Source organism: Malus sylvestris, chromosome 11 (assembly GCF_916048215.2).
Source record: "Malus sylvestris chromosome 11, drMalSylv7.2, whole genome shotgun sequence".
Taxonomy (NCBI): domain Eukaryota; kingdom Viridiplantae; phylum Streptophyta; class Magnoliopsida; order Rosales; family Rosaceae; genus Malus; species Malus sylvestris.
The window spans coordinates 928023-940605 of NC_062270.1; the positions used below are offsets into that span (position 1 = coordinate 928023).

General features: G+C 40.2%; 3 protein-coding genes across 7 annotated transcripts in view; 1 reads left to right on the top strand and 2 right to left on the bottom strand.

Annotated features, from left to right (window-relative positions):
• Positions 1-12583, bottom strand: part of LOC126588443 (DNA (cytosine-5)-methyltransferase CMT3-like) — a 119508-nt gene that overhangs the window by 34744 nt on the left and 72181 nt on the right. The gene's annotated exons all lie outside the window — the stretch shown is intronic.
• LOC126588464 (DNA (cytosine-5)-methyltransferase CMT3-like) lies at positions 4516-6070 on the bottom strand. 2 transcript variants are annotated; one of them, XM_050253560.1, is made up of 4 exons: positions 5999-6070; positions 5294-5449; positions 4833-5096; positions 4516-4699 (listed from the first exon to the last, which is right to left on the bottom strand). In XM_050253560.1, the coding sequence occupies exons 2-4, from the start codon at positions 5447-5449 to the stop codon at positions 4550-4552; spliced, it is 570 nt and encodes a 189-aa protein (XP_050109517.1). In that variant the 5' UTR covers positions 5999-6070; the 3' UTR covers positions 4516-4549. The 2 variants fall into 2 exon arrangements, with proteins under 2 accessions (XP_050109517.1, XP_050109516.1); XM_050253559.1 differs by lacking the exon at positions 5999-6070 and having other exon boundaries at positions 5294-5493.
• LOC126588462 (uncharacterized) lies at positions 8812-11257 on the top strand. 3 transcript variants are annotated; one of them, XM_050253558.1, is made up of 2 exons: positions 8812-8867; positions 9783-11257. In XM_050253558.1, the coding sequence occupies exon 2, from the start codon at positions 10583-10585 to the stop codon at positions 11255-11257; it is 675 nt and encodes a 224-aa protein (XP_050109515.1). In that variant the 5' UTR covers positions 8812-8867; positions 9783-10582. The 3 variants fall into 3 exon arrangements, with proteins under 3 accessions (XP_050109515.1, XP_050109513.1, XP_050109514.1); XM_050253556.1 differs by lacking the exon at positions 8812-8867 and adding an exon at positions 9469-9564; XM_050253557.1 differs by lacking the exon at positions 8812-8867 and adding an exon at positions 9499-9606 and having other exon boundaries at positions 9825-11257.

A 12583-nucleotide genomic window follows, 5' to 3' on the forward strand; every position in this document is an offset into this window, starting at 1 on the left:
TAGCAAATTAATTAACTAGATTTGTTGGAACATAGCATCAGTGGTTTACCAAAAAAAAAAAAAAAAACATACAATCAGTGAGAGGCTTGAGAAACTAAACCCCAAACAGAATAAACAACAGTTGACATTTGAAAAACCTACAACAAATATGAGGAAGCCACTAGTACTGCAGTGCACTAATCAGTATACGTGTGTGTGTGTCTATATATACACACATACACGTCCTCGTTACATAACAGTTTTTTTCACGTCACTCAATACTATTGGTGCATGCTTGATCATCAATGGTGCTAGCACTGCCTCCTCATGATTCTGCCGCAGGATCAATGGTGCAGGTAGGGTACTTAAAACCATGAGTTTTGTAATATATGTTGAAGTGAAGATTGCAGAGAACTACAAGGAGGAAGGTGACAATGTAGATAGACAAGGCAGCACATTTGAACCACAAAGGAAATGGTACGGAGATGGATATGAAGAAGGCTGTGACCCCAAAGAAGAGGCCAAATTGATGGAAAATCAGGGCGATTGTTATTCCGCCGGGACAGTAGCTGAAGTGAATAAACTTGCTTACCAAGATACAAGTGAAGGCAAATAAAATTGAGAGTTCAAGAAAGTAAAAGATTACAGGGAGATGGAGCTGGCCGGAGGGACTTTGGAAGGGGAGAAGAGCTATTCCAATCGCCGCTGCTAAGCAAAACACTACGATTATCGTTGCCCAGTCTAAGTTGTTGTTGTCGTACTTACTGTTAGTCCTCCTGTCTGCAACTTGCCTTGCGGCTTCTAGGTCACGATGGGAATCACGATCTCGATCGATGGGACCAATTATCAGAAGTTTGAGACGTTGGGTTGGCGTTACTGTAACTGCAAGGAGAAAAGGCTTCAAGTACTGATCCCAAGCAGTATTAACAACATAACTCATTTTATTCTGCATAAAGGTTCGTAGAGATGGAGATATACCTGGAGGCAGAGGTACTTGATGAGGATATGGTTTGTGAGATTTGATGGTTTGAATGGAAGAGGTATTTGATGCTCAGGAAATGTTTGCATGCAGATATATAAACTGGCAAAGAGAGAGAAATGGCAGATGTCTTGGCAGATGTCTGGGAACTTAACCTTCGTAATTTATAAAAGCAAATTCTATAATTAATTTCTCATCTTTTTTTTAACGTTGAAATCATATTTCTTTTCAATTTTTAATCAAGATACTTTAGTCTCAATAAAGAAAAAATTATAAATAAAATATACTTTTAATACTCAATTTTATATTGAGATAACACTTTTCAAAATATTTCAAGAAAAGACAAAAATTAACACACATAAAAGGTGACACTATTAGTCTTTTTTTCTCTAAAATTTAAGTTGCAAAAATACCCTTTTATTGTAGTGGTGCGGTCGAACTTTAGGAATGATCCTCCTACTGCTTTTACTACATGTCCTTTTCACGACAGACAATTAAATCCCTGATTATGTCCTACTACCTATTGTAATGGGGATAAGGATTGTCTACCCTTCCTTTTTTCATGTCCATGCTTTCCTGTTTGTGTGGTTACGATTAAGTCATGTCAACATTTTATATTACTATTCATTTTTATTTTATACTATTGTAGTGGGGATAAGGATTGTCTACCCTTCCTTTTTTCATGTCCATGCTTTCCTGTTTGTGTGGTCACGATTAAGTCATGTCAACATTTTATATTACTATTCATTTTTATTTTATTATATTTATAAAAAAAATAGAAAATGTTAACGTAATTTAACAGTGACCACATAAACAGAAGGGTATGGAAGACATGAAAAAAGAGAGGGCAATCCTTGTCCTTATAGTGGTGCGTCGGACTTTACCTGTCATTTTCACGGGATGAGGCAATTAAAAGAAATTGTAAGCAAAGGGTCCCCAGGAATCTCTCTGGTCTCCTCCTACAGGTGGAAGCATTGACCAATGGGTTTTATCTCTTAGGGTTTTCAGAGGTAAGGCTAAATATCTAAAATAGTCTTTGAGATTTGCATAACTCATCACTTTGGCCCTTAACATTTCAAATCAATAAAAATGGTTCATGAGATTGTCCACCATCTATCATTTTGGTCATTCCGTTAAAAACTCCGTTAAGTGTCCCGGAACTCTTGGCCGGAAGTTTAGGCAATTTTCAAAGTTTCGTAACTCAATTGTTTATTAACCAAATTCGACTCATAATATATAAAAATGAAGATAGGAAAGTGTAGAATAAGATTATAACTATTTGGAAGCCTAATGGTTGCTGGAGATGGTCGAAAAATAGCCTTAAAGTTGACTGGTCCAAGGGAAAATTTGAAAACTCGCCGAAAACTGGGTAAATTTTAAACGTTCATAACTTATTCAATACTCAACGAAATCAAGTGATTTAAAAACAAAAATCATACTTTTCAATGAGTGAAAGAGAATGGTACCCTTTTAGACGATTATATCCCTGTGGTTTGGTCAGAAAACGTCTCGAAAGTGGCTAACTCCAGACTAAGACAACCACTTTCGAGCCGTTTTCCGGCCAAATCACGGCAAGTTAGCCTTTGAAAAAGGTATCAATCTCTTCCTCTCGTCAATAAGTATGATTTTTGTTTTTGAATCACTTGATTTCGTTGAGTATTGAAGACGTTATGAACGTTTAAAATTTACCCAGTTTCCGACGAGTTTTCAAGTTTTCCCTCGGACCAGTCAACTTTAAGGCTATTTTTCGACCATCTCTGGCAACCATTAGACTTCCAAATAGGTATAATCGTATTCTACACTTTCTTATCTTCATTTTGATATATTATGAGTCGAATTTGGTTAGTAATAAATTGAGTTACGAAGCTTTGAAAATTGCCCAAACTTCCGACCAAGAGCTCCGGGACACTTAACTGAATTTTTAACGGAATGACCAAAATGATAGATGGTGGACAATCGCATGAACCATTTTTATTGATTTGAAATGTTAGAGACCAAAGTGATGAGTTATGCAAATCTCAGGGACCATTTTGGCTATTTAGCCGAGAGATAATAGGTAGGATCCCTCAAAATTGACATATTTTCAAAGACAATCCCAGAATTGAACAGGAGAGGGAATTAGTTCAATTATAATAATACGGTGGTGGAAGAAATATTAGATTGACGTCCAAGGAACCGGAGGTGAATGAAATATTATATCATTTTCTTCAAAAAGTTTTCGAAGGAACGATGCTTAAAAAGTAGGATGACGAATGAAATATTGGCAAAATGGATGATGCAAAACATGCACAAACCAATTGGAAACCACTGAAAACCAGATGGAATTTGGAAGGAACGTGGCTCAACGTGTGTTCAAAAAGGGTCCAGTTTCAAAAAAATCAAACTGAGGTTCCCTGGGTCAAATATTATAAGAATTGAACGGGACAAAGTTGAATAGTGAATGGGGAGAATATTTCCAGCTGGGGTATTTTTTCTTTTGGTTTGATCACTTCCACTGGGTTAGGAGGACAAGAGCAATGACATTTAAATTGACCTTATTATTCATTTTAAATAGTATTTGTTTTTGTGCCACTTCACCTAATAGGTGAGGCAATTCCTATTCACATTTTTTTGTTTAGATGTTCGGGTCATGATGTGCCTTGGATCTACTCGACGAATTGTACATGAATCTCTTCCACATTTGGAGCACCATCATCTCATTTTTCTTGACCAAGTCATGAGTAACACGCACCCAACACTCGAGCAAAATAACTTCTCCAATCGACCAATTTGTCTTCTTACTCATTTTTTCTAGTACAAAAAAAAAAAAAAGATTTGAAAAGTCGAAAATTAATATAGTGTTGCAAGACATTTATATCCGCCCACTAATTTGATGTAACTGTCGGAACCGTTAAGCTATGGATTCTTCAAATAAATATGAGCTCGTTTGGATGTGCTTTTGAAATGACTGAAAGCATTTTTGGTGAAAATGATTTTAAAACCAATCATTAGTAAAAATGCAAGTAAATTCTGAAAAAGCACATAAAGTTCTTCATAGAATAAGCATATAACTGGTGCTTATTGCAAAAAACACTTTAAGAAAGTGCTTTTGAAACCCAAAAATACTTTTTCTAAAAACATTTTCAATCATTTTAAAAGCACATCCAAACGAGTCATATGTCATTTTCCTTACTAGATCATGCAATTGATTCTCCCTATTGAATTAAGAGAATTTGTTTAATTTACCAAGATAGTTGCCTCACTACAATAAAAAGGTGATTATGCCTCACATTATAACATGCTAAGAAACTCTCAAATAAATTCACTCCTCTCAAATTGTTTTCATCTGTAACGCGTTATTAGTACTTTTGCTCTAACCGAATCAAAACATGCAGTTTGATTTTTTCTCACCATTTTAGGAACAAAATTTCAATTTCTCTCAATACGAAAGTAGGATCATTTTTACGTTTTGAAGCAAGTATTTCATTTTATGATTTCAACTTTATGTCAAACCCGTAATTATATGTTCAATAATACCAGGAAGCATAAAACTTTCACCATACGAAAAATAACCATGGTGCATGATAAACATGTGTATATCATCTGTAACCTTCAGTAATTAAGTCTTCGATAGCCTTTTACATAAATGATACAAAACATGCAACAGATAATGCTGCAAGCATAAATAAGAATAGTTGCAGACTCCAATTCATTCATTGGCTCCCAGGTGTCTTCCTCAGGCCTGTAGCCCTTCCAATAAATCTACATACATCACAAGGCAAGCAAATTTTGCATGAGGAACTAATGAATTTAGATTTGCATTAACCATTTACTCGCATATTATGTCGTTATAAATATTTAAAGAACATGCATTTATAAATTTCGAAGTTCATACCTTTAAGTATATTCCCTTCTTCTCATTTTTTTTGGAGTCACCAAAACATACTCCTACGTAGTCAACTTCAAACATTTCAGAATCATCCTTAACATTTCCTTTAACATCTTCTTCCTCTTCATCATCTTCCTTCCTAAAGAATTCAAGCATACTCTTCTCGACATCTGCGTCTAAATTGTCAGTCTCAACCAACTTTAAGCAGAAGCAGTATTTTCTCCATTCCTTGAGCATTTTGAGGAAATCTTCAGCAGCTTCATTTTGGACCTGATGTGTGAATTGGACAATAAATTATACAAAAAGAAAAATTACTTCTGTTCTAGACTCTTACAAGCGCATCCAATGTAGTCAACAGCCCATATCTAAAAGACATAAACAAGAAAACAATATCAAGCTTTGCCTTCAGGTCTATTCAATTGATGTCAAAACATTAACATAAAATAAATTAAGAAATAGGAACGTACTGTTACAAGATTGACACTGCCCAAACGTGCACCAAGGCACAAGCCAGTGGACATCGCTTCACAACCCAAATATAGGTCCAGGATGCTTACTTCTGATTTCGCACACACTCCATTTGACATCTTTGAATCAACCTCACTATCCAAACAAAACATCATCTGAAACAGAGATAGTTGAGTCATCACTTCCAGACTGCAATTTTCTGAAATTTCAAAACCAGAAATAACATGTGAACACATAGGAACCTTGCAGACGAAAGAAAGAAAAAACCAGCATCATGACAGTAAGTAGAAAGAGAACAGTATCCTGTTCGCAGATTGACAAAAGTAGAATACGGTAGCAAATACTTGGTGTCGCAAAAGTAATTGCACACTGGAATTGATTTACTCTTCACATCTTGATCAACATGAGAGAAAAAGGATACCTCATTCATGTTGGACTTCATGAACAACAAAAAAAAGCATGAATATGGAAACTTCAAGCATACATTTAGTATCAGCCTAACAATATGAAGTTTTCAACAAGACAATCCAGAGGGTTGTCGTCTTGGACATCTGAAAAAAATACACGTCCACAAGTAACAGTAGCACAATGCTTTATAACCTACAAGAAAGCAAAAAACTAATAATTCAGCGCCCAATAGCAGGATTCTTACTTTTTAAAGTAACAAAACCATGAAACAAAGTATTTGGAAAAAGAATCGTGACCTATAGTATCATTCTGCAGTAAAATATAATAGCCCACCAATTGCCTCAAACATTTCCACAATCTTACAAATGTAGGGTTCTGCACCAATGCAAGGATCAAAGTCAAAACTAGATAAGGGCGAAAAGTCGAAGAGCATTCCACAAACATATATCAAGCTAACACCATTGGTTGACACTCAAGTTCAATATCTTCAGCATATATTTCATGAAGCAAATACATGAGGGGGATACTCTTTGTAATTGCCCTTTCATAATAACTAACCCAATGTATCAGTTTGCTTCTCAAGTTTTCCTATAACCAGAGGGGGATACTCTTCGTAATTGCCCTTTCATAACATTTCTTCCTTTCTTTTCATGACCCAATGAATAACATAGAACATTCACAATTGATTACTAGCAATGCATAATTGTACGTGACAATATTACAACAACAACAACAACAACAACAACAACAACAAAGCCTTTTCCCACTAAGTGGGGTCGGCTATATGAATCCTAGAACGCCATTGCGCTCGGTTTTGTGTCATGTCCTCCGTTAGATCCAAGTACTCTAAGTCTTTTCTTAGAGTCTCTTCCAAAGTTGTCCTAGGTCTTCCTCTACCCCTTCGGCCCTGAACCTCTGTCCCGTAGTCACATCTTCGAACCGGAGCGTCAGTCGGCCTTCTTGCACATGTTCAAAATCACCGGAGCCGATTTTCTCTCATCTTTCCTACAATTTCGGCTACTCCTACTTTACCTCGGATATCCTCATTCCCAATCTTATCCTTTCTCGTGTGCCCACACATCCCACGAAGCATCCTCATCTCCGCTACACCCATTTTGTGTACGTGTTGATGCTTCACCACCCAACATTCTGTGCCATACAACATCGCTAGCCTTATTGCCGTCCTATAAAATTTTCCCTTGAGCTTCAGTGGCCTACGACGGTCACACAACACGCCGGATGCACTATTTCCATCCAGCTCGTATTCTATGGTTGAGATCTCCATCTAATTCTCCGTTCTCTTGCAAGATAGATCCTAGGTAGCGAAAACGATCGCTTTTTGTGATCTTCGCTAGATTGCTCCGGTCATTAGTGTGGATAAGTATATAAATGGATAGAGATAGGAAAACAAACACAAGATGTACGTGGTTCACCCAGATTGGCTACGTCCACGGAATAGAAGAGTTCTCATTAATTGTGAAGGGTTTACACAAGTACATAGGTTCAAGCTCTCATTTAGTGAGTACAAGTGAATGATTTAGTACAAATGACATTAGGAAATATTGTGGGAGAATGATCTCGTAATCACGAAACTTCTAAGTATCGGAGTGTGGTGTCGTCTTGACTTGCCTTATCTGTCTCATAGGTAGATGTGGCATCTTCTCTGGAAGTACTCTTCCTCCATCCAGGGGTGGTATCTTTAACTGGTGGAGATGCACAAGGTAATGTATCAATTTCACTTGAAGCTTACTTGTAGTTTCAGGCTTGGTCAAGCGCGATACAAACCATGTAGTAGGAGTCCCCCAAGTCGCCGAGCTAGGGGGTCTGCTGAAAGAGGTGACAGACAAGGTAAGCAATCAGAGCTCCGACTGATTGTTCACCTTCTCCCCATCTTGCAGCAGCATGAAGGATAAAGAGAAGAAAAATGAGAAGAGATGATATGAGATACTTTTGCTTTTGAAGAAGTAACTTTCCACAGGCTTATTCTTGAACTGAGCTGGAGGGTTTTCTGGTTTTCTCCAGAGTATAAGGCCGACTGAAGAATTTGAGGGTCAAAACAAGTCCATCAAATCTAGAGTACGTTCCACCCTGCTGATATGGGATACTTTTGCTTTTGACAGAGTAATGAATGTATCGGCACGTGTGCTGTTACGCTTGTCTCCACATGCTTCCTTGTATCCTTCGCACTTGCCCTATCTGTTCCTCAAGCAGATGCGGAATCTTCCCTGGAAACATAAGATGTTGAAGATGAGTACTCGAGAGCAATGCCAGGTAAGTAATCAGGTAAGGGTTCCAGGCAGTCAGTTCCTGGCTGGAAGCTTGATTCCAAGTGCTGACTGATTGCTCTCTTTCTCCTTGTCTTGCAGGTAAAAACAAGGCCAAAAGAAAAGACAGGGAAAAAGCATGATATGGGATACTCTTGCTTTTAACCCTGATGATATGAGATATTCTTGCTCTAGTATAGCTTGTTTGCAGAGGTATTATCGGGGGGAAAGAAAGCTGAATATTTCGAAAGGCTTCGTTGGGAGTGCCCTCTCAGATATGATGAAGGGTTGAGCATTTTTGCAGGTCTGCCTGTCCGTTGGGGATGGAGGTCGACATATATAGGAGTCTCCCTAACAACAAGTAGTAATGCTATTCCTTTACCCTGCTTGGTCATAGCACGGTAGTGGGAGCTGCCAGTTTCACATGTTTTAACTCTGTCAGAGCACTTTGAAAAAGTGGTCTGTGGTATCTGGCTCTCGAGATTCGGAGAACGATGCCTCTTCGATTTTTGAGAAAGCAATCATGCTGGGGGTATGACTCTCGAGATTCGGAGAGCAGTGTCTCTTCGATTTTTGAGGAAGTAATCATGTTGGGAGTCTGGCTCTCGAGATTCGGAGGGCGGTGCCTCTTCGATTTTGGAGCAAGCAATCTTGTTGGGAGTGTTGTCTCGAATGTGAGTAAAGGTTGGGCATGTTTGCTAGTCTACCTTGCCACGAAGCACAAAGGTTGACACACATGGACTTTCCAATTATCCAGCAATGGTACTGTTCCTTTACCCTCTCTTCGATTTTGAGAAAGTAGTCATGTTGGGAGTCTAGCTCTCGAGATTCGAAGGACGGTGCCACTTCGATTTTGGAGCAAGCAATCTTATTGGGAGTGTTTTCTCGAATGTGAGTAAAGGTTGGGCATGTTTGCTAGTCTACCTTGCCACGAAGCACAGAGGTTGACACACAGGGACTTTCCAATTATCCAGCAGTGGTACTGTTCCTTTACAGTTGTGGGTAATAATATGGTAGCTAGACCTTCAAAATTTATGTGTTTAAACTTTTGTTAGTGCTGTTTCTTTGCTATTCTTTTACCTTTCTTGGTCAGAGCGATGTAGTGGGAGCTGCAAGCTTCACGTGCTCAACTTTGGCAGAGAACTTTGGCAAAGTTATTTGTGGTACCCATGAGCTATTGTTGCGTGTGGGAAGTGGGTGATTGAACAGTAAGATTCATGTGCTTTCTACTTCACCAGAAGTCTTCGACAGAATGCCCATAATTTCTGCAAAGCTGAGTGTGCGTGTGACAGGTGCTGACAAGGCTAGAAAAGTAGGTGCCTCTTCGATTTCTGAGATCGGCCCTCGTGGTCTCTGAGCAGCCCAGCTTTTGAGAAAGCGAGCGCCTCTTCGATTGATTTGGAGAACGATGCCTCATCGATTTTTGAAAAAGCAATCATGCTGGGGGTCTGGCTCTCGAGATTCGGGGAGCAGTGTCTCTTCGATTTTTGAGAAAGTAATCATGTTGGGAGTCTGGCTCTCGAGATTCGGAGGGCGGTGCCTCTTCGATTTTGGAGCAAGCAATCTTGTTGGGAGTGTTTTCTCGAATGTGAGTAAAGGTTGGGCATGTTTGCTAGTCTACCTTGCCACGAAGCACAGAGGTTGACACACAGGGACTTTCCAATTATCCAGCAATGGTACTGTTCCTTTACCCTCTCTTCGATTTTTAAGAAAGTAGTCATGTTGGGAGTCTGGCTCTCGAGATTCGGAGGACGGTGCCTCTTCGATTTTGGAGCAAGCAATCTTATTGGGGGTGTTTTCTTGAATTTGAGTAAAGGTTGGGCATGTTTGCTAGTCTACCTTGCCACGAAGCACATAGGTTGACACACAGGGACTTTCCAATTATCCAGCAGTGGTACTGTTCCTTTACCCTTGTGGGTAATAATATGGTAGCTAGACCTTCAAAATTTATGGGTCTAAACTTTGTTAGTGCTGTTTCTTTGCTATTCTTTTACCCTTCTTGGTCAGAGCGATGTAGTGGGAGCTGCAAGCTTCACGTGCTTAACTTTGGCAGAGAACTTTGGCAAAGTTATCTGTGGTACCCATGAGCTATTGTTGCGTGTGGGAAGTGGGTGATTGAACAGTAAGATTCATGTGTTTTCTACTTCCCCAGAAGTCTTTGACAGAATGCCCATAATTTCCACAAAACTGAGTGTGCGTGTGACAGGTGCTGACAAGGCTGGAAAAGGCTGGAAAAGTAGGTGCCTCTTCGATTTCTGATATCGGCCCTCGTGGTCTCTGGGGAGCCCAGCTTTTGAGAAAGCGAGCGCCTCTTCGATTTTTGAGATCGGCCTTCGTGGTATTTGAGCAGCCCAACTTTTGAGAAAGCAAACGCCTCTTCGATTTCTGAGATCAACCCTCGTGATCTCTAAGCAGCCCAGCTTTTGAGAAAGCAAACGCCTCTTCGATTTCTGAGCAGGCGCCTCTTCGATTTCTGAAGCTTCGTCGAGTGCAGATTTTTATAGGGGCTGGCATTAAGTTCCAAAGCACACTTGAATCTCCACCAGTAGAAGCTTCATTCTTGCACTTCTAAGATCTTGATTTGTCCGACCTCTTCTCTCTTCAACACCTTTGAAAATGTCTGGCCCCTCCGACCGTCGTTTTGACTTGAACCTTGTTGAAGAGGCAGCCCCGCCTTCTCCAGACAACATATGGCGCCCATCCTTCGTCTCCCCTACTGGTCCTCTTACCGTTGGGGATTCCGTGATGAAGAATGATATGACCGCTGCGGTGGTGGCCAGGAACCTTCTCACTCCCAAAGATAACAGACTACTTTCCAAACGGTCTGATGAGTTAGCTGTTAAGGATTCGCTGGCTCTCAGTGTTCAGTGTGCAGGTTCTGTGTCTAATATGGCCCAACGCCTATTTGCTCGAACCCGCCAAGTTGAATCATTGGCGGCTGAAGTGATGAGTCTCAAACAGGAGATTAGAGGGCTCAAGCATGAGAATAAACAGTTGCACCGGCTTGCACATGACTATGCTACAAACATGAAGAGGAAGCTTGACCAGATGAAGGAAACTGATGGTCAGGTTTTACTTGATCATCAGAGATTTGTGGGTTTGTTCCAAAGGCATTTATTGCCTTCGTCTTCTGGGGCTGTACCGCGTAATGAAGCTCCAAATGATCAACCTCTGATGCCTCCTCCTTCTAGGGTTCTGTCCAGTACTGAGGCTCCAAATGATCCCCCTCCGGTGCCTTCTCTTTTTGGGGCTCTACCGACTGCTGAGACTTCTCCTAAGCAACCTTTGTGAAGGCTCCCTCTTGTGTGCTTATTTTGACTCATGTATATGTACATATTTGTAGCTTATCGGGGATATCAATAAATAAGCTTTCCTTCATTTCAACGTATTGTGTTAAATACACCGAAGCCTTCTTCGCTAAGTTCTTTGAATTTTCTTTTGTTAAAGCTTGTATGTTGAAGCTTTCTGAGTGGAGCATGTAGGTTGGGGTAGTGTTCCCTTAATTTCCCGAGTGAGGAAAACTTCTCGGTTGGAGACTTGGAAAATCCAAGTCACTGAGTGGGATCGGCTATATGAATCTTAGAACGCCATTGTGCTCGATCCTGTGTCATGTCCTTCGTTAGATCCAAGTACTTTAAGTCTTTTCTTAGAGTCTCTTCCAAAGTTTTCCTAGGTCTTCCTCTACCCCTTCGGCCCTGAACCTCTGTCCCATAGTCGCATCTTCTAATCGGAACGTCAGTAGGCCTTCTTTGCACATGTCCAAACCACCGTAACCGATTTTCTCTCATATTTCCTTCAATTTCGGCTACTCCTACTTTACCCCGGATATCCTCATTCCTAATCTTATCCTTTCTCGTGTGCCCACACATCCAACGAAGCATCCTCATCTCCGCTACACCCATTTTGTGTACGTGTTGATGTTTCACCGCCCAACATTCTGTGCCATACAGCATCGCCGGCCTTATTGCCGTCCTATAAAATTTTCCCTTGAGCTTCAGTGGCATACGGCGGTCACACAACACGCCGGATGCACTCTTCCACTTCATCCATCCAACTTGTATTCTATGGTTGAGATCTCCATCTAATTCTCCGTTCTTTTGCAAGATAGATCCTAGGTAACTAAAACGGTCGCTCTTTGGTATTTCTTGATCTCCGATCCTCACCCCTAACTCGTTTTGGCCTCCATTTGCACTGAACTTGCACTCCATATATTCTGTCTTTGATCGGCTTAGGCGAAGACCTTTAGATTCCAACACTTCTCTCCAAAGGTTAAGCTTTGCATTTACCCCTTCCTGAGTTTCATCTATCAACACTATATCGTCTGCGAAAAGCATACACCAAGGAATATCATCTTGAATATGTCGTGTTAACTCATCCATTACCAACGCAAAAAGGTAAGGACTTAAGGATGAGCCTTGATGTAATCCTACAGTTATGGGAAAGCTTTCGGTTTGTCCTTCATGAGTTCTTACAGCAGTCTTTGCTCCTTCATACATATCCTTTATAGCTTGGATATATGCTACTCGTACTCCTTTCTTCTCTAAAATCCTCCAAAGAATGTCTCTTGGGACCCTATCATACGCTTTTTCCAAATCTATAAAGACCATGTGTAAATCC